This window comes from Aspergillus multicolor, assembly GCF_047715735.1.
Source record: "Aspergillus multicolor strain CBS 133.54 unplaced genomic scaffold BDW74scaffold_3, whole genome shotgun sequence".
In the NCBI taxonomy this organism is placed as follows: Eukaryota; Fungi; Ascomycota; class Eurotiomycetes; order Eurotiales; family Aspergillaceae; genus Aspergillus; species Aspergillus multicolor.
In genome coordinates this window covers 825,298-849,020 of record NW_027395954.1, presented here as the reverse complement: position 1 = coordinate 849,020, position 23,723 = coordinate 825,298, and the positions used below count along the sequence as shown (strand labels likewise).

The 23,723-nt window shown below is 52.0% G+C and overlaps 10 protein-coding genes across 10 annotated transcripts; 6 read left to right on the top strand and 4 right to left on the bottom strand.

Annotated features, from left to right (window-relative positions):
- The first annotated feature begins 610 nt into the window (after window positions 1–610).
- Window positions 611–1,885, top strand: BDW74DRAFT_145826 (uncharacterized protein). Its single transcript, XM_073723237.1, has 2 exons — window positions 611–1,403; window positions 1,523–1,885. The coding sequence occupies exons 1-2, from the start codon at window positions 904–906 to the stop codon at window positions 1,572–1,574; spliced, it is 552 nt and encodes a 183-aa protein (XP_073587756.1). The 5' UTR covers window positions 611–903; the 3' UTR covers window positions 1,575–1,885.
- Window positions 1,845–4,225, top strand: has1 (ATP-dependent RNA helicase HAS1). Its single transcript, XM_073733663.1, has 4 exons — window positions 1,845–2,648; window positions 2,706–3,427; window positions 3,478–3,738; window positions 3,802–4,225. The coding sequence occupies exons 1-4, from the start codon at window positions 2,054–2,056 to the stop codon at window positions 4,051–4,053; spliced, it is 1,830 nt and encodes a 609-aa protein (XP_073587755.1). The 5' UTR covers window positions 1,845–2,053; the 3' UTR covers window positions 4,054–4,225.
- Window positions 4,226–5,814: 1,589 nt separating this feature from the next.
- On the top strand, window positions 5,815–11,738 carry BDW74DRAFT_145820 (uncharacterized protein). Its single transcript, XM_073723236.1, has 3 exons — window positions 5,815–9,694; window positions 9,745–11,169; window positions 11,223–11,738. Exons 1-3 carry the CDS (start codon window positions 6,494–6,496, stop codon window positions 11,379–11,381), a joined length of 4,785 nt encoding a protein of 1,594 aa, XP_073587754.1. The 5' UTR covers window positions 5,815–6,493; the 3' UTR covers window positions 11,382–11,738.
- A 145-nt stretch (window positions 11,739–11,883) lies between these two features.
- Window positions 11,884–12,977, top strand: BDW74DRAFT_187439 (putative metallo-beta-lactamase domain protein; the record flags this gene model as incomplete). The annotated part of the gene is made up of 3 exons (XM_073731485.1): window positions 11,884–12,008; window positions 12,076–12,697; window positions 12,743–12,977. The coding sequence occupies 3 exons, from the start codon at window positions 11,884–11,886 to the stop codon at window positions 12,935–12,937; spliced, it is 942 nt and encodes a 313-aa protein (XP_073587753.1). The 3' UTR covers window positions 12,938–12,977.
- Window positions 12,473–13,947, bottom strand: BDW74DRAFT_145817 (uncharacterized protein). The gene is made up of 2 exons (XM_073723235.1): window positions 12,743–13,947; window positions 12,473–12,697 (listed from the first exon to the last, which is right to left on the bottom strand). The coding sequence occupies exon 1, from the start codon at window positions 13,927–13,929 to the stop codon at window positions 13,018–13,020; it is 912 nt and encodes a 303-aa protein (XP_073587752.1). The 5' UTR covers window positions 13,930–13,947; the 3' UTR covers window positions 12,473–12,697; window positions 12,743–13,017.
- A 527-nt stretch (window positions 13,948–14,474) lies between these two features.
- On the top strand, window positions 14,475–15,481 carry BDW74DRAFT_174244 (putative haloacid dehalogenase-like hydrolase; the record flags this gene model as incomplete). The annotated part of the gene is made up of 5 exons (XM_073727990.1): window positions 14,475–14,599; window positions 14,643–14,675; window positions 14,737–14,946; window positions 15,034–15,196; window positions 15,272–15,481. The coding sequence occupies 5 exons, from the start codon at window positions 14,475–14,477 to the stop codon at window positions 15,479–15,481; spliced, it is 741 nt and encodes a 246-aa protein (XP_073587751.1).
- Window positions 15,482–15,740: 259 nt separating this feature from the next.
- Window positions 15,741–17,799, bottom strand: BDW74DRAFT_165695 (zinc knuckle domain protein; the record flags this gene model as incomplete). The annotated part of the gene is made up of 2 exons (XM_073726454.1): window positions 15,741–16,664; window positions 16,720–17,799. 2 exons carry the CDS (start codon window positions 17,797–17,799, stop codon window positions 15,741–15,743), a joined length of 2,004 nt encoding a protein of 667 aa, XP_073587750.1.
- Window positions 17,800–17,944: 145 nt separating this feature from the next.
- Window positions 17,945–19,883, bottom strand: BDW74DRAFT_145813 (Smr domain protein). The gene is made up of 2 exons (XM_073723234.1): window positions 19,784–19,883; window positions 17,945–19,696 (listed from the first exon to the last, which is right to left on the bottom strand). The coding sequence occupies exons 1-2, from the start codon at window positions 19,814–19,816 to the stop codon at window positions 18,101–18,103; spliced, it is 1,629 nt and encodes a 542-aa protein (XP_073587749.1). The 5' UTR covers window positions 19,817–19,883; the 3' UTR covers window positions 17,945–18,100.
- A 193-nt stretch (window positions 19,884–20,076) lies between these two features.
- Window positions 20,077–20,798, bottom strand: BDW74DRAFT_76383 (uncharacterized protein). Its single transcript, XM_073733662.1, has one exon. It carries the CDS (start codon window positions 20,671–20,673, stop codon window positions 20,269–20,271), a length of 405 nt encoding a protein of 134 aa, XP_073587748.1. The 5' UTR covers window positions 20,674–20,798; the 3' UTR covers window positions 20,077–20,268.
- A 1,652-nt stretch (window positions 20,799–22,450) lies between these two features.
- Window positions 22,451–23,630, top strand: BDW74DRAFT_76377 (GPI anchored serine-threonine rich family protein). Its single transcript, XM_073733661.1, has 5 exons — window positions 22,451–22,695; window positions 22,749–22,830; window positions 22,905–23,036; window positions 23,116–23,219; window positions 23,332–23,630. The coding sequence occupies exons 1-5, from the start codon at window positions 22,641–22,643 to the stop codon at window positions 23,496–23,498; spliced, it is 540 nt and encodes a 179-aa protein (XP_073587747.1). The 5' UTR covers window positions 22,451–22,640; the 3' UTR covers window positions 23,499–23,630.
- Window positions 23,631–23,723: the final 93 nt, after the last annotated feature.

The window sequence follows — 23,723 nt, the reverse complement described above, 5'->3', positions numbered from 1 at the left end:
ACTCTAGCAGTTTAATTACTCAAGCTGAGATTCACTAACAAGCCAGTTTGCTTTTCCGAGGCGCCACCGGGACCCTTTTTGAGTCCTTGTCTCAGATTCATAACGCGGTCAATATCAATGCTCTGCCAGCAATGAGCGCGTCATATGTCTTCTGAGAACTTTGCACGTGGAGCTGAATGTGACAGCTGATACCGCCGATGGGTGCATCTGACATGGATTGAGACCTCCAAGGGCCCGAAATAACCCTCGATGCATCATTACGCCTTGCTTGACGGCACTGTCACCTTGGCCCTCTTGTCACCAGGCAAACAGTATTGATGCACCATTGCCCTTACTATCCAGGCCTCTAATATCCGGCCCGCGAACTCAGAAGAACCGAAGCAGAGCGGTGCGGTACTGGATTCAGGGTCGTGCTGCTTAGCAAGTGTTGCTTCGGCCCTTTCCTTTGTGCCTTGCTCGGTGCATCAAAAAAACCGCCTTATACGGAGGCCTGACGGACCATCCTTGTTCAGTTTCTTCATTTTCCCAAGATCTCGGCAGATGAGCCAGAGCATATAGCCTCCGTTCTCATAGGATTTGTGCGACTTTTCCTGCCAGGAAATCAAAGCCACTATACTCGCGGATATAGTATCGGTAAGACTGAAGACTGCAAGGCGCACTCTTCGGCGTCGGCGCGATTTAACCAGTCCGTGGAAATGACGTAGAAGGTGCAGTCGCATACCTACTCATTCTCCTTCATGCAATCCTGGTTATTACCCGTATTCTGCGCACCAAGCCATGCTAATTTTATCTTAGATTCTTACTTGCCTATTCATCACCAGGAAGGCTTTTTGCTCTCTCTTCCTACCGCATCCCTAGCCATCCTCCACTAGAAACGGAACGGCGAAGATCTCAGTGGGGCTGATGCTAGGAGATTTCGATCGACACGGGTTTGAGAGTTGCGCAGATCCGTCTTTGAAACTGAAAGCTGGAGCTTCAGCAAGTTCTTTAGACGATCAAGAGTGCGGAGGGACTTCGTTACACAATTGTCCATCGTATGTCACAGAGGTGATCAAATTTGTCGGTGGACTCAATACGTCACAACAGGGAGCTACAGATCATCAAAGTTGTCGCGTTCTTCCATGCAGATCGAATGTGTTGGCCAACGACCACGATTTGCGGTTGCGCATGTCCCCTGTCAACGACATTTGGACCCGGACACCTGGGATCCCACAATTCTCATTTACAGTTCAGCCTCGCCTCTTTTGTTCCGGAGTAATCCATGAAATCGTGAGGCAGGTTCTTCAAGGGTCCAGGTTAGAAGAACCGCAAGCAGAACTGGTTCATTCCGCCCCAGGCTATCTAGGGGTGGTTTGTTCTTTCGACACATGTACAAAGCACGTATATCGCACCGACGGAGGCAGGTGAGTAGCGCATATTGCTAGCCGGTCGCTCAGTATGACATGTGATAGCAAAGGATCTGCTTCTTTGTCACTGTTTGCGCAAGGTTTGTGCTTGGTTGCAGGACTCTGACAAAGTCTAGGATTTATGGATGTATTCATGTAGGTCCTGCTGTGGCTTGGAAGGAACTGTAGTTGATCACGGTACAACTACTGAAAACTGACTGTGTGAGCAAGCCGCGCAAATTATTTCCAGCTAGTCTATCACCTACGTAGCCACTAACTACCACGCTTCAAGAGTTTCTAGCTAGGCACTAGATACTCAAAACATTTTGTGTGGCGCATCCACTTACACGGGAGCGCTATGATACAGTCAGAAACTTACCTCTGCCTTCATCTGTCTTGAATAAGCGTTACAAGTGATATTTTCTTCAAGAAATAGACCTTTTTAGTAGGATTTGCAGTTTGTAGCGTTGACAGTTTGACCTCCATACCCTAAGTCTCCATTGATGCCTGAATATGCCTTAACTACTGTACTTCCTATCTTATCATCACGTGATGCGGAGACGGAAGAAAAAAAAGAAAAGCCTTAGGAGAAAATTCGAGCTTTCCGCAGCCAAACGAATTCGCCCCCAACCAAGTTTCAAGGAAGACTTCTAGTCTTTGCAGACAAGATGCCGGCCGCCGTTGATACCGCGAAAACTATTTCGAAGAAGCGCAAGAGAAAGCACGGTGGAAGCGCTCGCGAAGCGACCGATAACGGAGATGTTCCCTCTCCTGCACCCGAGAAGAAGACCGAAGTTGCGACAAAGTCGACCAAGGACAAGGACATCAAGCTCGCTAAGAAGATCGTGAAGGAGGAGGCGCAGAAGAAGCGGAAAGTGGACCATTCGTCTGGCGACGAGGAGAGTGCGAGCGACGAGGAGGTAGAGGAGGAGAAGGATGAGGCTGTTTCTGAGAAGGACGATGAGGAGAAGGAGTCTGGGGATGACAATGTGGCCGATCTTCCCTCCGTCGATGCTGTTAGCCTGCCGCAGCCTGATGGAGGCCCCAAGAAGTTCACCGAGTTGAACCTGTCGGAGAAGACACTCCAGGGTATCAAGGAGATGGGGTTCGAGACGATGACAGAGATCCAACAGCGGACGATCCCTCCGCTCCTTGCTGGTCGTGATGTTCTTGGTGCTGCGAAGACGGGTTCCGGAAAAACGCTTGCGTTCTTGATCCCTGCCATTGAGATGCTTAGTGCGCTGCGGTTCAAGCCTAGAAACGGTAGGTTGCGGTTCTCGCCTTGATAGCATTGTTTGTGCTAATCTGATTCTCTACTAGGTACCGGTGTTCTTGTCGTTTCTCCTACGCGCGAGCTGGCGCTGCAGATTTTCGGTGTGGCGAGGGAACTCCTCACGGCGCACAGCCAGACATATGGTATTGTTATCGGAGGTGCGAACCGACGAGCAGAGGCGGAGAAGCTTACAAAGGGTGTCAACCTGCTCATTGCGACACCCGGTCGCTTACTCGATCACCTGCAAAACACCCCCGGCTTTGTTTTCAAGAACCTTAAGACCCTGGTTATCGACGAGGCGGACCGAATCCTGGAAGTTGGTTTCGAGGACGAAATGCGCCAGATCATTAAGATCCTACCCAACGAGGACAGACAGACCATGTTGTTTTCCGCCACCCAGACCACGAAAGTCGAGGATTTGGCGCGGATATCGCTCCGACCGGGACCCCTGTACATCAACGTCGACCACAGGAAGGAGCACAGCACAGTGGCGGGATTAGAACAGGGATACGTTGTCTGCGAGGCTGACAAGCGGTTCTTGCTACTATTCTCCTTCCTTAAGCGCAACCTCAAGAAGAAGATCATTGTCTTCTTCTCCAGCTGCAACTGTGTGAAATACCACGCCGAACTTCTCAACTACATCGACCTTCCGGTCCTGGATCTGCACGGAAAGCAGAAACAGCAGAAGCGAACCAACACTTTCTTCGAGTTCTGCAATGCTAAACAAGGAGTCTTGATCTGTACAGATGTCGCTGCGCGTGGTCTAGATGTATGCCTCTTCTCCTTCTCGGAATATATCAGTACTCTAACATGTTATAGATCCCCGCTGTGGACTGGATCATCCAGTTCGACCCCCCAGATGACACCCGTGACTACATTCACCGTGTCGGACGTACCGCCCGTGGAGCCAACGGCAAGGGCCGTAGTTTGATGTTCCTGCAGCCGTCCGAAGTCGGGTTTTTGAAGTACCTCAAGGATGCTCGAGTACCAGTCGTGGAGTTCGATTTCCCGGCCAAGAAGATCGTCAATGTTCAGTCCCAGCTTGAGAAGCTGATCAGCCAAAACTACTATCTCAACAAGGTGAGTTCCACACCATAAGACTATTTTTAAATTGCGAGGCATATGTACTGATTGCCTTGCCAGTCCGCCAAAGAGGGCTATCGCTCCTACCTCCAGGCCTACGCTTCCCACTCACTGCGTTCCGTCTTCGACGTCCACAAACTCGATCTCGTCAAGGTGGCTAAGGGCTTTGGTTTCCAAGCGCCACCGCGTATTGACATCCAGCTTGGGTCTAGTCTGAGCCGGGACAAGAAGCAGCAGCAGCAGGGACGACGCAACTACGGAAGTCAGCCAAAGGGGGGGCTGAAGTTTAAGAGGAAGCACGAGGATGATTAATTTTATTATACCTAGGTATGCTTTGTTATTAGCATAAGGTTCGGAGTTATCTGATTGCGCTGTACATGATAGCCTATGGATTCATATATCATTCAAAAGTTTTATCGAGCAAGCCTTGCAGTTTCCATCGTAACCAGGCCATTATTGTAACCAGGCAGACGCTGTGGCAACTGACTCGAATTATTGTTCCACTATGAAACGAAGAAAGCCAAACATGGCTGCGCATGCAAGGGCGTTGAAGGGAGAAGCTTATCTGGTTATCACGGCATGGGAAGATCAAGATCGCCCTTCATTCCAGGCGATAACTTAAATCGAACCTTAACTTCTAGAAAATCCTATGAGCCATGAGGTCATTGAAACAAAGTGCGGAACCAGGGGGCTCAAGGCTGGTTCCACGGTTCTTACGGTTGGACCATGTTTTTCTTCTACAAGAACTCAACTGTCACCAGAAGCCCGAACCCAACTTCCATAAACAAAGTGGCTGGAGATTTTCGTTTATCAAGTGGAGAAATCTGGTCGCGGGTGGCTGGAGACCGCCTCTTCCTCTCCGTAGTCCGTCCGTCCGTCCGTCCACTCTCCGTCCCTGTCTGCGGGGTCAGACATCGCAAAGTCGACTGAGCTCATGGTTAGGTTAGGCAGGTTCCCACTGCATTCTTCCGTGTGATATCGCGGCAGCAGCAGCCCAGTACCGTAGCCAGGAATATCCCTACCTAATCACCCGCCTCAAGTGGTAGAGGTAGATGCCCGGGATGTGATGTGATGGAAGGCTGTCGATGAGTTGGCAGCAGGATCGCCAATCGATGGTTGTCCCGGGAAACCCGCGGTGAACCGGCTACGTCTGATGCAGTTAGACTCCAGGCTCGATGCCCGTGGTCATCCATGCTCCTGCTCATGTAGATTACAGGGGATGTGAGGACCGGGAACGGGTGTACATGTGCGACGTTGATGTCTTGGGTCGTTTGTTCCATGCTGAAGAGACGGACTTTGCTATTTCTGCAGGATAGAGATCTCGGTGATGGTCTCGGGTAGTACGGTTGCGGGATCGGGAGGTGTGGGATCTGAGCTAAGGCTAAGGAGCTACCCAAGAGGTGTGCTGGTTGGCAGATGTCTTTGTTGAAGTCTAGATGCTGGCCCTGGAGGAGGAAATGCCCGATCTCCTTACATCACCGGTAGATTTGCAAATCGGCTGGCGATAGCCCGGGGATCGTTGCAAGCACTGAGTAACATTAGCTCACGAACATAGGAAGTCCAAGAAGATAGATGTATTTGATATACTGCTCTCGAGCTAATACCCGATGTACGGAGGAGATGGAGAATTGTCGGTGGCCATAGCATTGCTAAAGTCGATTAGAGGCTGCTATCTCCCCACGTAAGAAGCATGGAAGGGCCGCCTTGCGTGGACATGGCCTCCAATTGAGCACTCTGGAGCGGACACCGTTGCTGTTATAATCCAGAAGATGGTTGTGTGTATTTATCTCCTTGAATTGGGTCTTCTATATGAAAAGACAGTATAGCCGGAGTTGATAGACGCTGATTCTAACGGAGCCTGCGTTTGCTTCCCGCAAAGAAGAAAATCTTGAAATTCCGGTCAATCAAGATTGGAGCTCTGCTTGAGATTAATTTCTCTACTTGCTATTTGCCAACCAGCGCGTATCGCTCGACTTGTGTTCGCCCGGTCGAACGACTTTTTGCGCCTCCCAGCCTTCTCTTTTTCTTGCCCGCTCGATTCCTTTTCTCTTCTCCCCCGTCTCCATCGTTCCTGGCCTCGCTCGCGATTTATTTGTCTTCTGCTTCTAATATCTCCCCCCCCTGGCAGTTATACCCTATTCTGTCCTGTGCAGCAATTCTGTCTGCCTGGCGGTCCATGTAATTATGAGCGGCTGAGCTCTGCCACCGTCCGACGTTCAGCAAGCCTCAATTGACCTCCATCCATTATCCACCATCCACCACCCACCATTACCGTCAGCATCGTCCCTCCTTTGAAAGTATCGATCAGCTGCTACTCCTCCTCTATTCTATCTATTCCCTCATTAATTCGCCTGCGCTGGTACGCTTGACTCTTTTTTCCTTCTTCCTTACACTTGATAGCCCTCAGTCTCACATTCCTAATCTCCCCACACCCCGCCTGCCACTCTCTCCGTTCGCGCCCTGACCAACCCTTATTTCGAAGACTACACATCGATCCATCCGATCTGTGTTAACACTTCCCACGTTAACATCGGGGCTCAGGTCAACCCCATACTTCCCTGTCCCTATTCCTTGCCCCTGCCCGATCCCAATCCCTTTTGCCCAACTGCTGCATATTATACCCCCCTCACTTGGGATGAGAGGAGAGAGCTTTAGGGGTCCGGATAAGGGAAAGGTCCACAGACTATGAGCTGTTGGGCTGCCTGAAGAAGGAGATATACAAAAGAACACCTCTCCCACCCTTCACTCCGTCATGGGCGTCACCACCCGCAGACCGCTTCTACCAGCCCCTACAGAATCCATTGTCGACAGCTTTGGAAGCAGCGTCACAGGCACAGATCTGGGAACTGACATTTCTCGCCGCACAGACAAGACATCGTACTCGATTCCCGACGACGGGAGTCCCGTCACAATTCCCACCCGTCGGAAGCACCGCTCCCGCGGTGAGGACTCCACCAAACTGTCGCGCTCGTCGCATCACTCCCAGACCTCCCTGCTCATCGAGTATTTCGAGGGCGGGAAGGGGTCTGGGGGCTCTGGCGGTGCGATAGTCTCCCGTCCCAGTGTCCGCGTCCGCGTCACTCCTTCGTCCGGAAAAAAGTCCAAGGAGCCGAGCGTACACATCACTGACTCGGCTGGAAATCGGAGGCCTTCTTTTTCGAGACGCATCTCTCTTGGATCTCCGTCAAAGTCAAAGTCGGGTGGCGATGATCTGAGTTACTCTTCATCCGCGGACGAAAACCAGACTCCCGGCCCTGTGGAGATCGAGCTTCTGAACCGCGATCAGGGCAGTGAACTCTCCACCTTGTCGCGCGACCGCAGGTACCTGCCGACTTCCGACATCTCGTCGATGCCTGCAGATAGCATGCTCGAAGCTCCATCATCTGGTCCACGACAGAAACATAGCCAAAGCCCAGAACTTGAGGAATCCGATCCTAAAGATTATCTCAAAACGCCAACCCGACAGAGAAGCCGCAGCTTGAGTACGGAGAGAATCGCCCAACGTGCTGCGGAGAAGGTTAGCAATTACTCCCGTGACGCTTCGAGTAAACGCCGAGCAGGTAAAAGTCGCGGCATCGCGACCGACTATCAAGAAGTTGAAGCCAAATCTCCCCGGCATCGAGGCTACACCAAAGAAGACGATATGGCGAGTCCCGAGTCTAGCCTGCTCAGTGCTTCCGCTGTTTCTTCACATCGACGCTCAGGGGATCAATATTCTTTTCGCTCCAACACATCCAAGTCATCCCTGAACAACCCAAAGCTCCTTGAAACCGTGGAAGATGCCATTCGGAGGTTAATTCTACCCGAGCTGAAGGAGCTCAAGAAGGACCAGAAGGTCATGACCAACACATCGAAGTTTGAGCGCGACATAAGTTCTTCCTATTCCCCAGCAAGCTCAGAATCTCGTGACGGCCTTGTAAGACGACTTTCCAAGCATTCAAGTGCTCCGAACGTGCGGAAGCCCAAGGTTATTCTCAACCGAGACAGCCGGGATGAAGGCATTGTTCTTGCCGATGATTCTGTTTCGTCTCGCAAAGAGCGCAGAGCCAGCCGTGATAGTACGATGACTTCGGAGTCCGGTTACGTCAAGGGTTTCCGACCCGAGCTGTCAGAACAAGACATGGTGCGTCGGCAAAAGAGCAAAGGCCTACGCGACGCAGAAAAAGCTGGGATTGTTGGTAGCCGTTTAACCGCCAACAACCTCAAGCATCACGACTCCAACTCAAGCCTCGGCAAGTTCAAATCGCCAACAGATAGTGAGCCCAAGAACATCAACGAAACTGAGTTGGTATTCCAGAAGCACAATGTCGCTCCGATGCCGTTCCGTAGTGCTCTTGAGTCGGAGATGACTAGGGCTTCCATTCTCTCGGACCAAACAGCCGAACCTGAGTATCGAGACTCGCGGTATGATCTAGGACTTAAACACAGCAACATGTCTAGTCACAACTTGTCGATGCACAGCGTTTCCGATCATGGTCGCGAATGGAGCCATTCGCCGTCTGCCGAAGCTGCTGGAGCCATTGCGGCGGCGGCAGCGGCTAATCTGCTGGACACCCATTCTGACTCTCGTGAACTCAATTACAGCAGCAGACGTGGCCTCAGTCCGATACAAAGCGTGGCTAGTAACCAGAGTGAGTCTCATGTTCGGCGAGGCTCAACACAGCATGTTCCGCAGGAGTACTCCGGAGACGAAAGAGAAATGGAGCCGAAACTCTCGATCGAATCGCTCTCTTCTGCACCTAGTACGAACCTCGCAAGATCGAAACGTGAAGGAATCACTGCTGAAAGCCAGGACGAGATCTCACGGTACCAAAGCCAAACTGGCCCAGATCTTGGTTACGAGGGATCATCTGTGCTTTCTAGCCAGACGCTGAAAGACAAACCCTGGCAGGAAGAATCAGAAAACGGAGCCTACCGCCACTCGCTGACGGAAACTGCAAGCATCGACCACAAGCACATGACCAACTATGCAGACGGCAGCGAGAGTGATTTCATCGAAAAGGCGAACCAAGGTCGCCCGGTCGCCGAAGGTGCCGCTGTAAACCCTCGGTTTATTCACCCCGCAGCCGTTGAGTCGGCTGTTGCTTCAGTCCTTGACCCTTCAATTCTGGACACCAAGTCCAACCAGTCTGGAGGAAGCCACTCGCAGTCGAACACTTATGTGCAGGGTGACAATGGTAGCACAAGGTCTTTTGGTCAGCTAAATCAGTCATCTCCAACTTCCCGCCAGGGAAGCCCCCTCAAGCAGCAACACAATGTCTCTTCAAGCCCTGATGCAACCTCTTTCCCAAGGCGCATGGGCGTGACGTCCCCGCCCCAGAGCGTTACGCAGTCTTTAGACGATCTAACCGAGCCTGTGGAATTACACCCCGATGATCATGGCGACAGTTTTCTACCACAAGATCGTGAACTGAGCCCAGAAACTGAATCAGAAATCAACACGAACCCGTCAATCATTCAGGGTCCCGCAGCAGGTGTGGGCCATGACAGTACCTGGCCCTACAACACCACACCAGGAAAGGGCGGCCACTCGCCTCTGCTTGACAACGTTGCTACTGCTGCTGCCGCAGGCGCTGGTCTCGGCTTGGCTTCATCTAGGCAGGATTATGGTCATGACTACTATCCCGAAGATGATTATGCCGATGCCTACCAGGACCAGCAGTACGCAAATGAGCCCGTTTTCGGCACCCCTCCCGGTGCCAAGGATGAAGGTTACGTATCGGCCGCTAACCCTATCTCCCCAAGCCCTCAACCGGGGACGAAGGGATTCGACGGGATTGATACCAATGGGCTTGGCCTTTTCGACAGCCCTGGGGATGATCCATTCGAACCAGCACATCAACGGCACTTCAGCGGCTACTCTCACGGAGTTGGGTCGCCCTTGTATGATAGCGCAACAGGGCGGGGTATTGAGCGAATCCAGTCCAAGGATATTGTTGCACTCATGGATCATGTAAGTTCTTATTCCTTTTTCATATTAAGAACAGCTTCTAACCTTGGCAGCTCACGGTTCGCGACGCGCAGCGTAATGCTCGTGACACGGAGATCCTGGTGACACTGGTCCGAAGTGCTGCCGAGATGCGCAACTCTTTCGAGGAGATGAAGAAGTTCATCGCTCAGCAAGACGGGATGCTGCTAGATCTCAACGAGCGACAACATGAGCGCACGTACAAAGCCATCGGCGGGCCACGCCCGCTTCCGGGTAGTGGCAGTAGAACACGTCAGCCTTCTGTGGACGACGGGGAAGACTCACCAGCAAAACGTAAGAACCTATTCAAGCGCGCGCTGAAGGGGTTGAGTCTCAAGTCTGGCAACGACTTGTCAAGGATCGAAGACATGCTGGAACAACTTCTCGACGACATGGAAGCTCTACGGTCTAGTCAAAATGACATGATGCGAAGCCGGGGCCCAGCCAGTGCTGACCTTGATGGTTACGAACCTGAGGGCCTCGCGGGAACATCTTCTCAAGGAGACAACTCTGGCTTCCTTTCCAACTCCTCTCGGGCTGTCCCCGAACCACGTGGAGCTGTGTTGCGGAGGGATACCGAGAACCGTGTTAGCACTGTTCAAGAAGCCGACGAGGATGAGCTTGACGAGCGTGGCGAGTTCCTGAGCCCGCAGCTGCCATTGCAGGAGAATGTGGAACCCCAGCGGGAGAGAGCCGGGTCTGCGCCGGTTTCGACACCTCCGCGTGGAGCAGTTGCCTCGGGAGCTCTTAGTAACAGCAACGAGACGACACCAAAGGCAAATGACAAAGCGCGAAAGCACAAGTCCAGCAGCTCGTCTTTCTTCCCCAAGATTTCCCGCTGGTCAAGGACCACCGCATCTTCCATGGGAGACAACATTCGCAATAGCATGCAACCGGGCCGGAAAGAGCGCGTATCTTTCGATACTTCCCGTTCAGGGTCCGATCTGGCGCATGGCCCATACAAGGCCACCGACTACTACGATCCTCAAGGTGACGATAGACTCCGCTCAAACTACACCCTCAACGACGAAGGATCGCCGCAGCAGGAGAACCGGCCTCCTTCACCCTTGGTGCCATCTCAGGTTTCTGAGGCCCCCAAATATCGAGCGCACCGGGACAGTCTGGACATGCAACACCCCCAACCTCGCCAGGGTCCTACTGGTCGCTACCAGTCCCAGTTAGAGTCACAGGCGCAGATTTACGGGGTGTCTGGCAACCACTCAGGCCAGTGGGGTTCAAATCCTAGTTTCTCTGTTTTGAACGGAAACCGACGGTCCAGTGGCGGAAGTCGCCTCTCTCCCATATCCGATGCGGGCTACTCAGAAGCTAGCGGACGTTCTTCACGCCAGGGACCTCCGCGACCGCCAAAGATCAAGGATGAAGGTCCACTCTTCCCTGAAAGACCACCTAAAATCAAGGAAGGCGAGGAGCAGTCGTATGCGGACCGCGTTGTGTCGCGGGTAAGTATCCTAACCTTGTTCTCTACGAATATCGCTAACTAGTCACTGTACAGAGCTCTGCCATGCAATCTCCTGGACGCAGCACGCCGCCCGCCCGCAAGCCGACTGGACCTCGTCCTCTAAACTCCAATAGCCAATACAACAGCCCTAGCAGGAGAAGGCGAAACTACCGCGACAGCCCTGAACATGTTGATGACGAGCACGACTACTAATAGGTACGCGAGTTTGACACTCGGGCACACCTCTAATCTTACGACATGACTTCATGATCAGTATCTTTTTCCTGGTTCTTTCTATCATGACTGGCGTCTTGCATATCGCCAATATATCCCCCTTCATATACTACATTTGCCGACAACGGCGGTTGTGGAGGATGTACTTTTTTTATTTCCCTCGATGATGTACCTATTCAGCGATTCCCTTCTGCTGCATATTCTGTAGCGGTCATGTGTGTAATGAAAAGCTCGCACGAACATAATTGAACTCGCCCAGTGCATTTTCTCCCGAATACTCTGAGTCTGTAGCCTCTCTTGACTTCTGTTGTTCTATGCCCCCACTCTTGATCGTTGATGCGGGGTAACCTGATGCGCTGCGGGGATACAATCCCATCTCTGGCAGCTTATCTTAGCTTCATCTCAATTATATCAGTAGTCTCCTCCTCCCGCACCAACCTTGTACTTTGTACTTTTTCCCTGCCTACAACCACCACCGAAAATGCCAGACCAAGACCCCCTCGACCTCCTCATCTGCTCCACCTGCGGCACCCAATACCCTACAACATCAGATCTCACCTCTTGCAAGATCTGCGACGACCCGCGCCAATATGTTCCTCCAACAGGGTTAGTACACAACTCCTAAGTCGTGACGCCTCGACAACCCAATTGGGCTGAATATTGACCTCAATAGCCAATCCTGGACAACACTCCGCAAGCTCCAGAGCTCCGCAGACACCCGCTACGAAAACATCTTCACGCCCGACCATGTCCATGGCGAGAGCCTGATATCCATTCACACGGAGCCGAAGCAGGCAATCGGGCAGCGGGCATACTTATGTCGGACGAATATAGGAGCTACCAAGCCTTTCAATGTCCTCTGGGACTGCATAACGTACATCGATGAGGAAACGATACAACGCATCAACGGACTCGGCGGTATTGACGCGATAGTCATCTCCCACCCGCACTACTACACCACACACCTTCTTTGGGCTAAGATCTTCGAATGTCCCGTTTACTTGTCAGCTGAGGATGAGGAGTGGGCTGTTATGAAGGGCGATGGGCAGGTTTTCTTCCATGAGAGTGTCCTGTCTTTTACAGCACAAGGATTATATGGGGGCGGTGATGAAAAGACAGATATTGTAGTTCTCAAGACGGGTGGGCACTTTCCCGGGAGTACAGTGCTTTGGTGGAGATCGTTGAAGACGTTGTTGATTGCGGATACGATTGCGGTTGTGCCGAGTGGGAGGTATTGGGTTGATCGGCCGGCTGGGACGGCGTCATTCACGTTCATGTGGTCTTACCCAAATCTGGTATGTTTCATTTTGGCTTGGGGCAAATATCTGCTAACTTGGTAGGTTCCACTCTCTGCGGATGATGTGCATGGTATTTGGAAGGCTATCAGGCATACGGATTTTGAGATGACCCGCGGCGCATTTATTGGAATGGAGACGGATAAAGACAGCAAGAAGCGCCTCTTGGACAGTGCTCAGATCTTTGTCAAGGCAATGGGCTACCTTGATCATGCTATTCATCAGGAAGAATGTCATTGATGCAGCGTGCTAAAGTGGTGTACAGAATGAAGTGATTGAATAAGCATGAGTCCTGGTAATGATGATCCAAGCGCAACAGGTTACAAGTCAGAAAACGGGCGTACAGAGGTCCTTATTGAAGGAATGCGCGCATGATGCTTTGCAGTGGCCAACGCACTATACTCTAACCCTTCGCTAATTGGAAACTCCCCCGGGAAACTGTCTGCAGATTTCCGCTGCTCTTCGTTGAGGTGCAGGTTGAGTGTGAGTGCGGACCGATCAAGTTGAGGGGTCTCTGCGACCAGAGAATCGATTGAATACGAATGGTTGACAATGCTGAACTGCGGGTGTCTCTCCGCAATGATCTTGGTGTATTGAGCCGCGGAGACAATCTTGCACTGTCGGGGGATTGACGTGACCGAGTTCACATTGCTCACAGATAAACTTCTCCCTAGCGATGAGTAAGACGAATTGGTGTCTGGTGGAGCCGACGAAGACAGAGAACTGGCTGCCCTTCTTGTTTCCTCGCTCAAGATATCCTCTAGCCGGGCTCGAATATTCTCATCCACGACCGGGATCGGATCTTCACTGATCAGAGTGTTGAGCTTTGGTGCGCTCGCAGTGGAGGCGGTTAAGGCGGTAGAAGCAATTGACCCTGTCGATGCAGACGCATGCAGGGATCCTTCGTCCTCCTCATGCGAGCCCTGCTCCGCAATCGTGAGCGCCTCTACCATGTCAGAGGGGGAAAGAACTCGAGGAGGGGCGATCGGGGGAGATGCTCGTGCCGGCGGCGCGGGCGCCTCCACCCCCATCTGTGATGCAATCTCGCTAACATTCTTCTCAAAGTCATCCTTTGTCATCCCATCAACAATGCGAGAAATGCGCTGCTCTCTGCGGTCTATGGCGCGACGAAGGGAGGAGTCTGGGTCGGAGATTGATACTGGATTGGTCCTCGTGAAGCGAAGAATAGACGTCGTAGTCTGCAGGAGCCGGAGCTCGACGACTGCTCTCATAAGAGCAAAGGTGCTTCCGACGTTGACATTTCGAACGGCGACCTGCTCGTCTTGGCTTTCGAGGTCGTCTATGTCATGTTGCTCGGGGTCCCGCTCAGAGAGTAGTAGACCTGAGCTTGGGTGAGAGAAGCTGGTCATTGTCAGGAAATATGCTATGAAAAATGCCATGAGGAGAGCCCACCCTGGGGATGAAGAAGTAAACAGGAATTATAATGGGAAACTGCTCGTGTTCATCGACAATGAGCTGGGAAGTAGCGGCGCACCAGCACTTGCCTTGATGGGAATTGACATATCCCCATATACGTAGTCCATATCATTCGCGTCTATGAAGGTACCGGTAACTCTGCGAAGACATAAGAGGCAAATCGAAGTAGATAAGTTGACGAAGGATGTTGTCTCGGATGTTCCCATACTATCTCCACCTCATCTCCCCACCTCCATTCTCCATCATCTTCATTCTTCATCCGCCATCAGCTCTCCCACCTCGTCAACCTCGCCAGGCTCTCACAAAAAACAGCCTGTTTTCTCCCGAAGCGCATAACACCATGTCCTCTATCGAAGACTACAGCCCCCGTCAACGACGGTTCGCCCCTCTCAACCAATCATCCAGCGAATCCTCCAACGCCCCCAAACTCAAGGGAATTGTATTCGATGTTGACGGCACGTTATGGTACGTATTTCCCCCTTACTAGATTATCTAACTAACTCAATAGCCTCCCTCAAAACTACATGTTTGGCGAGATGCGGTACGCACCAGTTACGCTGAGACGAACCGTTTCTCAACTGACATCAAGACAACCTCACTAGCGAAGCCTTGGGAATTAACAAATCAGTCGACATCTTGCATCACATTCGTAGCCTCCCTACACCCGAGGCACAGCTCGAGGCAAGTAATAAGATCAAGGCTATTGAGCGTGAGGCGATGCAGCACCAAGAGCCACAGCCTGGACTTGTAGAGTTGATGGAATATCTACGTGATAAGGAGATCAACAGGGCTTTGTGCACAAGGAATTTCGAGTATGTCGACTTTTTTGCCTTCGCATTACGGATTTTGGATGCGAACATATTCTGATGGTGGAGCTGAAACTAACGGCCATGTTCCAGAATGCCCGTCACGAACCTACTCCAGAACCACCTCCCGAAGCATGTTTTCGTGCCTATTATCACCAGGGAAACGCCTGGGTTGCTGCCCAAGCCTGACCCAGCGGGTATCTTGCATATTGCAAAGGAATGGGGCCTGAAGAACGGTTGTGAAAATCTAATCATGGTATTAATCTCCTGACCTCTTACCAAATTCTTGGTCTTCATGTAGCTGAGGCGAAGGCTAATCGTACCGCGCTAGGTCGGTGATAGCATTGATGATATGACAGCCGGCCACAAGGCGGGCGCTGCAACAGTGCTGCTGCTCAACGACCATAATGCACACCTTAAGGAGCACATGCACACCGACCTGGTAATTGAAAGGCTTCATGAGCTCATTGACATACTGGAAAATGGTTTTGTCGGGAGCAAGACCCGTATGGAGCTCTCTTCCGGTGGTGGGCAAGTATGACCGGCGCCATCTAGTTCAAGTATGACGTTGACAAACATGTCCTCAACGAAATGCGGTTGAAGATTTTCGTATGATACAGGCGATTTTAGACATTGTGCAGCATATAGGTTTTGCGGATCTTGAATATCGTCGTCCAGACATAAAGCCCTGATGTAACTTAACCAACCGCCAATGGTCCTAATAAATTTACAGACACCTTGTAGCAATGCAATAAACACACCGACCTGCGGCTCATTAGTACCATCGAAACTACAAACCATCAAAGGCGGTATTTATCCCAGGCTTTCTTGGCCGAACTTGGCATCGGACGGTACGCATCTCCACCTCCTCCGCCTCCTCGTCCTCCACGGCCACCACCTCTGCCATTACCTCGTCCGCCACGAGACGGCCCAGAGGGTCCGGGTGGGCGACCCTGCCCTCGCGGCGGAGATCTAGGTGGCTGTTGCCCACCCCTTCCTCTCCCACGACTTGGCCTCCTATCCCGACCAGGAGACATGGAGCGCTGTCGGGGGTTATAACCACCTCTAGAATAGTCTTCGCGGTCGCGGTAGTCTCTCGCCGACGGCGGCGGCGGACCCCCATTGCTCTTATTCCCACCAATCCGGATATTGATATTTCCCCTGTTAGCGTTCCGGTTACCACCGGGGCCGCCTCGTCTATTGGGTCCACCATGCGGCATAGACATGGACATCATGTCATCGCTATCAGGCGATGAGGAACGAACAAAGTGATCTGCACGGCCTCGGATCTTCATACCACCGCCGCGTTGGCCATTGGAGGGACCGTTCGGCGGCCCGCCACGTCTGGGATTCACAACGGAGTTGATATTCGTGATCAGATTTGGATCGATCCCACGGACTGTGAAGGATGACGAAAGGAAAGGGCGGGTAAGAGAGGGACAGTCGCCTATCAAATGACGATTACTCGTGCAATGGGCGCAGGAGATGGAGACCACGGCCGGCGCGGCCGTTGTATCGGGATTAGGCAGCTTCCATAAAAAGTCACAGTCATATTCAAGATGAGTAGAGGATCCGCATAGATCGCAGGGGATTTCGGATGCGGAGCTTTTTAGAGACGAGGGGCATTGTTTTGCGTCGTGGCCGCGTTCGCGGCACCGTTGACACCGCCGGAACTTCGGGCAGAGGCTGCTTTGGTGTTTGTTCCAGGCACCGCAGTGGACGCACTGTCATACTGTTAGTTGGTAGTTCTTTTTGAGGGTTGTATCGGACAAAACATACCTCCTTGCCAGGACAGACCTCAGCGAGATGGCCTTCCCGCATGCATTCCATGCACATAATAGGCAGCTGCAAATTGATATCGTTGATATCGCGATTGTAGAACACAATCTTGGCTTGTAGTTCCATGTCCTCGCGGTTCAAATCCGCAAGGGTAGAGGGCGTAGTAGGGTATTTTTGCGCAAATCGGAGTAGCGCACTCTCCTTTGACTCCCCGTTGGTTGCAGAATCACCATTAATTCCGTTCGTGTTCGATTGATCGAAGATACCAGTCGTAGCTGGCGTCTGTGAGACCGACAGAGATTCGGGATCGTATCCGTCGGCCTCGCTTTCGCTATCGTCATCTGAAATATGAATAACGTCGTGTTGACTGCGATCCTGGCCGCGCGAGCCGATATTCAACATGATGGAATCGTCGGCTTCTGAGTCCAGAGACCCAGAGTCGTCTGACTGGGAGTCCGCAGAGGCCTCTTGAGCGCCGTTGACCTCGCCTTCCTCCATCTGAGTGTCATTATCTCCCGTTGCCGGCGTCTCAATCTCCCCTTCTTCTATCATATCCTTTCCATCCCGACCAGGCGATGAACTTCGACTCCGCCAATATGTCCCGTTCACAGCCTCGAATTTCTTCGCCGCGGCGGACTCGGAGTCTGTGTTTCCCGCGTTCGCCTTGGCAGCTTGCTTTGCACGCAATGACGTCCTAATCACGTTCTTGCCCGTTTTATTCCAGTTCGGCGCCGGCGCACTCAATCCTCCATCTCGTCTATCGGACGCCGGGTTGACTTCTTTGTCGTCTTCGCTTTCACTGTCGCTCTCGCTTCCAGACGAAGACTCCGAACCAGACGACGATGTACCATCACTCTCCGGATCGACCTCTAAGCCAGTTGCGCTGAATTTCGCGCCGTTCGGAACGAAGTCTTGTACTTCAGCATCCTTTTTGCCGCGACCGCGTCGTCGTCGCTTGCTGGGCGGTTCGCGCGAGGTGTGTCGAGAGGAATGGTTGCTGGCGCTGGCAGTTCCGCGGTTGCGCTGGGCGGCCAGAGAGGCCGTTCGTGAGTCCTCTTCGTCACTCGGTACGTTTGACATTTCCGGGGGATAATGCGGATGCGAAGAAGCTCCGAAACGGACGAAGTAATTTATTAATGCCTTTGATGGTGGGTCCTGGGGTGGACAAATGAGGGATTGAAAATTTACGGAAGGGCGGGGGAACCAAGTGTGCGGGAAATCGCAGTGAAAGCAGGAAATAATGTTCTGTCATTGTTTTTGGACGAGTTAGGGTCCGTACCATGATAGAGTATTCACGCTCATATTCGAGAGAACATGTACAACCAAAATCGCTAATACGCAAATGCTAACAGGGTATCGGGCCTAAATACGACAGTAGCAATCAACGGCGCCGAACAACTCCTACCACCCTTACAAACCCTCGATCGACTTCTACCCTCCAGCCTTCACGCGCCAGCATCTTTGCAACGGCTGGACCAAGGCGTGAAGTCCCATCGTGACTGTGGCGTCCCAATCCGGTGATGATGCGGTAGCCTCCTCGAGCAGCCTGACCATCGTTTCCTCTCATATACTTGGTATCCCCAAGCGAATCCCACCAGTTTGCAACGTGCTCGCTGGCTATGCGGATGGCATCCTGGACAGAAACTCCGTGCAAGTCGAGCTCATTCCACGACGATTGCTGGTTGACTAGAGCATCGGCTGAAGCAGCGCTAGCCATTTTGGCGGATTCAAGATGCTCGCGGCCAACACCCGCATAGTAAGCGGCAACTCCCTTCATGTTTCTGTCAGACTTTCCGCGTCTGTATGCTGCCGAAGCCTTTGTAAGCGCCTCTGATGCGGCGAAAGAGTGGTATCCTGCCGAAGTAGTAGCCTCTTCGTAAGACCTTGTTGCAGCAGTCCGACGCTTAGGGGCTTCTTCTTCGACATCAGGTGGAGGGGGCGATGTTGTAAATTTGATTAATTCAGTGGCTGCTCGCGGTGCTGGATTTGTCATGTATGCTTGTGCCAATTCGTGAGCAGCTGAAATTGAATGCCTCGTAATCCCAAGTAAACCAGCAAGAAGCTCTGGTGGGATGTTTGGGAAATCCTGCGTCAATTCATCAACTTGTGTGACCATCACCGGATCTTCACTGATACTTGTGATGTCCTTCGGAGCATGCGCATTCGCAAGAGATTGAATGGTAGAAGGCAACGAGGCTCCATTCGCATGGTACGTCGATGTGACTGTTTCCTTTTTGAGAATAGGAAAGGTCCGGGCACAGATGAAGTCGACATCCTTTTGAGCAGCGTCCCACTTGTTGAGAGCGTTGTTAGATTCTTGCAGCGCAGATTCACTGTCAAAACTGCTATGGGACCCCGTATCCCGACTTCTGGTGTTCTTATTCTTTCCTTTGCCCTTGCGGCTCTTCTTCTTGTCAGCGTCTCCAGTCACAAAACCGTCAATTCCCTTAGGTAACGCCTCTGGCTCTTTGTCTTTCAGGAACGAAAAGTTGAGTAGTTCATCCATAGACCGGTCAACGTCCCCGTTCAACTTTTTCATTGTATGCTGAATCGTGAAACGATCAACGTCCGGAAACATCTCGCTCAGATATACTATCTTATCTTCCTTGGAATCACCAGTCAGCGAGAGTACGCCTTCCGCGCCTGTAGTGTATGACGCTCCTGACGAGCATCCTGACCGGCTCCTGTCGCTCAGGCTGAGAGACGAGAAGTCGCTTGTGACATCGGTGCCCCGCGACGGATTAGTGCTGGTATCAGCCTGAGATACCAAATCCGAGTCTATTCCGCTGCTGAAGTTCAGGCCGCTGGTCCCCGATGGGTCAAACGGAAGGTCATCCTGTTCCCAGGCCGAGAGCGCGAGGGCCTCGAGGTCATTGCGAAGTTGCTGAAGCTGCGCCGGATCCTCTAGGTCATGGTCCGACGCTAACGCCGTAATCAACGCAGCATCCAGAGGCGGGCAATATTTCTTCTCCAACTCCTAATGTTACACAGCCTCTGGGTTAGTTGGTCCGGTTAAGCAGGCGATGCAGCGTTTGATGAGAAGGGGGTGAAGAGCCAGACTGACTTTCAACGTGGCTTCATTGTTCTCACCCATCATCTGAGTCGCGTAAAATCCAAAGTAAATTTAGTGCAATTTTCCAGTGCATGCCTCTGTTTGAAAGATCTGGAGAGAGTGTTGTTTGTCAGTCAGAGTGGGGGAGAGAGAATGCCGAGATCTGGAATGACGCTGTGTGGATGACATAAGAACGCCTGCGCTAGGATCATGATTCATGACCTCTTAACTTCAAACAACCATGAACATTCCATTGACTGGTTTTGTTTCAAATCAGATTAACTACAGCAAGAAACCCCCCCCCTCCCCCCCCCCAAGGCTCACAGAAATCATGCTCTCATATGATGCTGCGCAGCCAGACAATGGCAAGTTCAAATATATCCCCGACGTCTACCACCTGCCAGGTACAAATGCCCCGGGAATCAAAACGCGATGGCCTTCGCACATATCCAACGTCATTGCGAAAAGGAGGGTGATCTGGCTTTGAGCGGTGCAGTTCAAATTGTCGAAACCCCGTCATCTTCCTCCAATCCGCTGTCCTCTTCCACTCCTAGCACCTCTCTTTGGGAGTCGCCGTCCTGCCCGTCGGTTCCGGACAGCTGCCAAGGAAGCCCAGAAGGGCATTCGCCGTTCTCAGAGAGACTGTCTGGAGGAGACTCCGCTCCACAAAGACCGTCGCCTGCAAATGGAGGCCTTGGAAAGATTGGAGGAAAGCCGATCCCGTCGCCGGGCTCTCCTGGGAAGGGGAGGCCTGGGAAAGGCAGCTCCGGCTCTGGACCCGGCTCGAAGCCATCGCCAGGGAAGGGGAATTGCCACAGCCGCTTATTCCGCTGATGGTGGGCTGGAGCCGCAAGGGTGGCGCCGCACAGGCTGATAAGAATAGTTGCAAGTTGAAGCCTCATATTGACGTATCGCGACTGAATGTCTCTCGCTAGGATGGTGGGCTCTGAGGTCTGAAGATGTTATGAGCTGATTGGAACTAGGCAGAGACCGATGATCAAAGCGATGTGTTTACGAGGGAAAGGTTACGGCTCTCTATACTTCTGGGGGGGGTCTTTTAGGACATCTTTTATGGGTGACTCAATACTCCCGGCTCACCTTGGGAAAGACAGTCATATACAGTCCATGCCGTGCTTCCTGGTTCTACGCATATGCACCAGGTACCGATGACATCTAACAAGGTTGTTGAGGCACACGTACCGGTTACGAGCTCTGAATGCTGCTCCAGACCGTCAAGGACTATCCCCGCGAGTGCTCCTTCGGAGACACATACGCCACCATTTGAGAAACATGCAGCCACTGCTGCGGTAATACTCTGGGGTCAGGCCCTGGCAGCTTCATCTGGCCAGTGTTTGCTGCGGGTGAAGATCTGAGGCCGATGCGGCACATTTACCCGACTGCTACGATACAATTTCGATAAGCAGTGTAAAAATATGTAACATTGTCGGTAGAAGCTTGTGCTTCTGATCCAACACCCCCGGTTGTTACAAGCTTCGGCTCATTGAAATGCCACTGTTAATCGTCTCGCGACTCGGAGAAATTGTGCCATCATTGCACACTGATGACCTTGTCTGTCATATCAGCACAAATTCGACTGTCTGCTGAGGACTCAATGCTTACAGGCGTATCATTAACATACGAAGGGTCCAAGATATCAATCAGAACGGGCCCTCTGCGAGCATGAAGAGCCATGCCTATGCCGTTGGGAGCATTGCAAAATCTCATACTTTACCCCCGCATAGCTTTATCTTCCAATGCAGCGACGAATGTTATTCAGTCTGGGCGTGACCGCGCTGGGTTGTACTGCAACACATAGATCATTATACCCGGAGGCATTGTGTGAAGTTGTACTCTTGTAATTTGAGTCCGGCTTATGGGTATGCCAGTACGAAAACAGCGGTCCACTCCGTCCTACGCAATTTAAGTCCGTACAGGCTTCTTATCCTGCAGTGTCATCTTCAACCATATCTTTGTGCAAAACTTTCTGCTCGCTTCTTCTCATTGTCGCCGGGAATCCTCAAGTCCAATCGATGGAATCTGGTACTTGCTAAGAAAGTCGCGGTGTAGGAGACACGTGCTTGATGTACGTTGTTATCATAGGTTAAGCATGTCGTATCTCAAAGCGGATATTCAGAAGGTGATCTAGCCAGTGGTTTTCGTCGAAGAGAACCTTGCCCTAGCTTCTTCGTGGTTGCCTATGTCAGGATAACTGAACCAGTGATCTGTTCTGTCCAAGCTAACTGCGCGAAGTATTCAGGAGTGACTCTGCCGGCATCTGTGAGATAGTCCTTTGACTATCCGTAGGGACCAGAGTGCTGATGGGATGTTGTCTGGGCATCACATCTGTGATCTGACGTATCCGGCGTCTAACGTCTGCAGCCCACATGAGACGTCCAACTGCAGCTGCGAACCGTCAATAGCGCCTGCAAAGGCTTGTCGCTATCAATGCGAGCTGAAATCTCACCTGACAAAATTGATCTTTTGTTAGTATCCCACTGACACCGACTACTGCCAGCAAAATCGCCTCTGCCACCTGAAGAAACGACAGCCGTTCGGCGTTGCAGTGACAACCAATATTCCGTACTTCCTGACTTACAAATGAGATGTATCCGATGTCAGATGTCTCGGCTACCTTCGTAAAAAGTCCCTTTGCTATCTAGGGCACGGTAGATGGCTGGCAATGTGAGGTCATATTGTATAGCTCCGGAACCCCTAGCATTATGACAAACTCTCTCTATGTGCCGATGCGGTGTGAAAGACTCTATATAAGTCCTTCAATCCCTCTGAACCAATCCATTATTATTCTCCATATCATTTCCATTCCTCCGTTGGTCATCCTCTCCGAAATCCCAACCCTCGCATCAGCACAATGCAGCTTACCAGCACGCTCTCCCTCTTCCTCGCCTTTGCGATTTCCGCTCTGGGTCTGTTCATCCTCTCAAAACCATTGATTGCGTCCCATACTAACATGCAAAAGCCATGACCATCACCTCTCCCGGCACAACCAACCAAAAGGTCGATTTCAGCAAGCCGTTCACCATCAAATGGGGCACAGTGAAGTACATACCCACTTTAAATCTAGCAGGCACTTCAAACTCCAAGCGAACTAAACTAACTTTTCCAAAACGTGCAGCGGCGACCCCGATCAGTTCACCATCACCCTCGTCAACATGGACGGCCACAGAGTCAACAAGGACCTGGCTAAAGATGTCGACGCCTCCAAGGAGGAGTACCGCGTTGAGAAGGTCGCGGACATCCCTGTCGCGTATGTTCCTCCTTGAACTCCCCCTCATTCTAGGCATAGTTCCAGATGTTATTCGCACGGCACTAACAAAGCAATCTAGAAACAACTACCAGATCAACTTCCGCTCCACCGAGAAGGAGAACGTCGGTATCCTAGCTCAGAGCCCCAGGTTCAATGTGACCAAGGTCGCGGACGATGATGACGGTTAGTATCCTGTCCTTCGGCTTGGCTTCTTTCCTTCCCCCTCTCTCATCACTTGAGACGTAACCCGCCTACATTCGGTTGGGCGACTCTTACTGACGAAACACAAATACAGAAACCACCACTACTACCGCCACCGCCACCGCCACCGCCACCAGAACGCAGTCCCAGGCCGAAGCCACGGAGACCGACGACACCAACGGAGCCGACCATGTGAAGGGCGTGTATGCCGCGTCCGGTGCTGTGGCGGGTGTGATGGCCCTGGTTGTGATGGCTCTGTGAGCCCTTCAGTGATGTTAGTGTTGGACGAGGGCAGCAGCCTAGTCTGACCTGGGACTGGAGGTAGGGGTTCTCTTGGGCCCCTGGGCTATCGATGATATGATGTGATGCGACTTGATGGATGAATGGATTCGGTTATGGTTATGGTTATGGTTATGGGCATTAGTACGTAATAATCGCTTAGGACTAGATTGATTTGTGTATGTTCGGCATAATTACAATTGGTGC

Coding starts and splice junctions, on each gene's coding strand:
- BDW74DRAFT_145820 (XM_073723236.1), top strand. CDS start 6,494: ATGGGCGTCACCACCCGCAGACCGCTTCTACCAGCCCCTACAGAATCC. Junction 9,695..9,744: donor TTGTTGCACTCATGGATCAT/GTAAGTTCTTAT, acceptor TAACCTTGGCAG/CTCACGGTTCGCGACGCGCA. Junction 11,170..11,222: donor CGGACCGCGTTGTGTCGCGG/GTAAGTATCCTA, acceptor GTCACTGTACAG/AGCTCTGCCATGCAATCTCC.
- BDW74DRAFT_145817 (XM_073723235.1), bottom strand. CDS start 13,929: ATGAGAGCAGTCGTCGAGCTCCGGCTCCTGCAGACTACGACGTCTATT.
- BDW74DRAFT_145826 (XM_073723237.1), top strand. CDS start 904: ATGCTAGGAGATTTCGATCGACACGGGTTTGAGAGTTGCGCAGATCCG. Junction 1,404..1,522: donor TATCGCACCGACGGAGGCAG/GTGAGTAGCGCA, acceptor GACAAAGTCTAG/GATTTATGGATGTATTCATG.
- BDW74DRAFT_76383 (XM_073733662.1), bottom strand. CDS start 20,673: ATGAGGCTTCAACTTGCAACTATTCTTATCAGCCTGTGCGGCGCCACC.
- BDW74DRAFT_76377 (XM_073733661.1), top strand. CDS start 22,641: ATGCAGCTTACCAGCACGCTCTCCCTCTTCCTCGCCTTTGCGATTTCC. Junction 22,696..22,748: donor CTTTGCGATTTCCGCTCTGG/GTCTGTTCATCC, acceptor AACATGCAAAAG/CCATGACCATCACCTCTCCC. Junction 22,831..22,904: donor ATCAAATGGGGCACAGTGAA/GTACATACCCAC, acceptor CAAAACGTGCAG/CGGCGACCCCGATCAGTTCA.
- has1 (XM_073733663.1), top strand. CDS start 2,054: ATGCCGGCCGCCGTTGATACCGCGAAAACTATTTCGAAGAAGCGCAAG. Junction 2,649..2,705: donor GCGGTTCAAGCCTAGAAACG/GTAGGTTGCGGT, acceptor ATTCTCTACTAG/GTACCGGTGTTCTTGTCGTT. Junction 3,428..3,477: donor TCGCTGCGCGTGGTCTAGAT/GTATGCCTCTTC, acceptor AACATGTTATAG/ATCCCCGCTGTGGACTGGAT.
- BDW74DRAFT_145813 (XM_073723234.1), bottom strand. CDS start 19,816: ATGATGGGTGAGAACAATGAAGCCACGTTGAAA. Junction 19,697..19,783: donor ACAATGAAGCCACGTTGAAA/GTCAGTCTGGCT, acceptor GTGTAACATTAG/GAGTTGGAGAAGAAATATTG.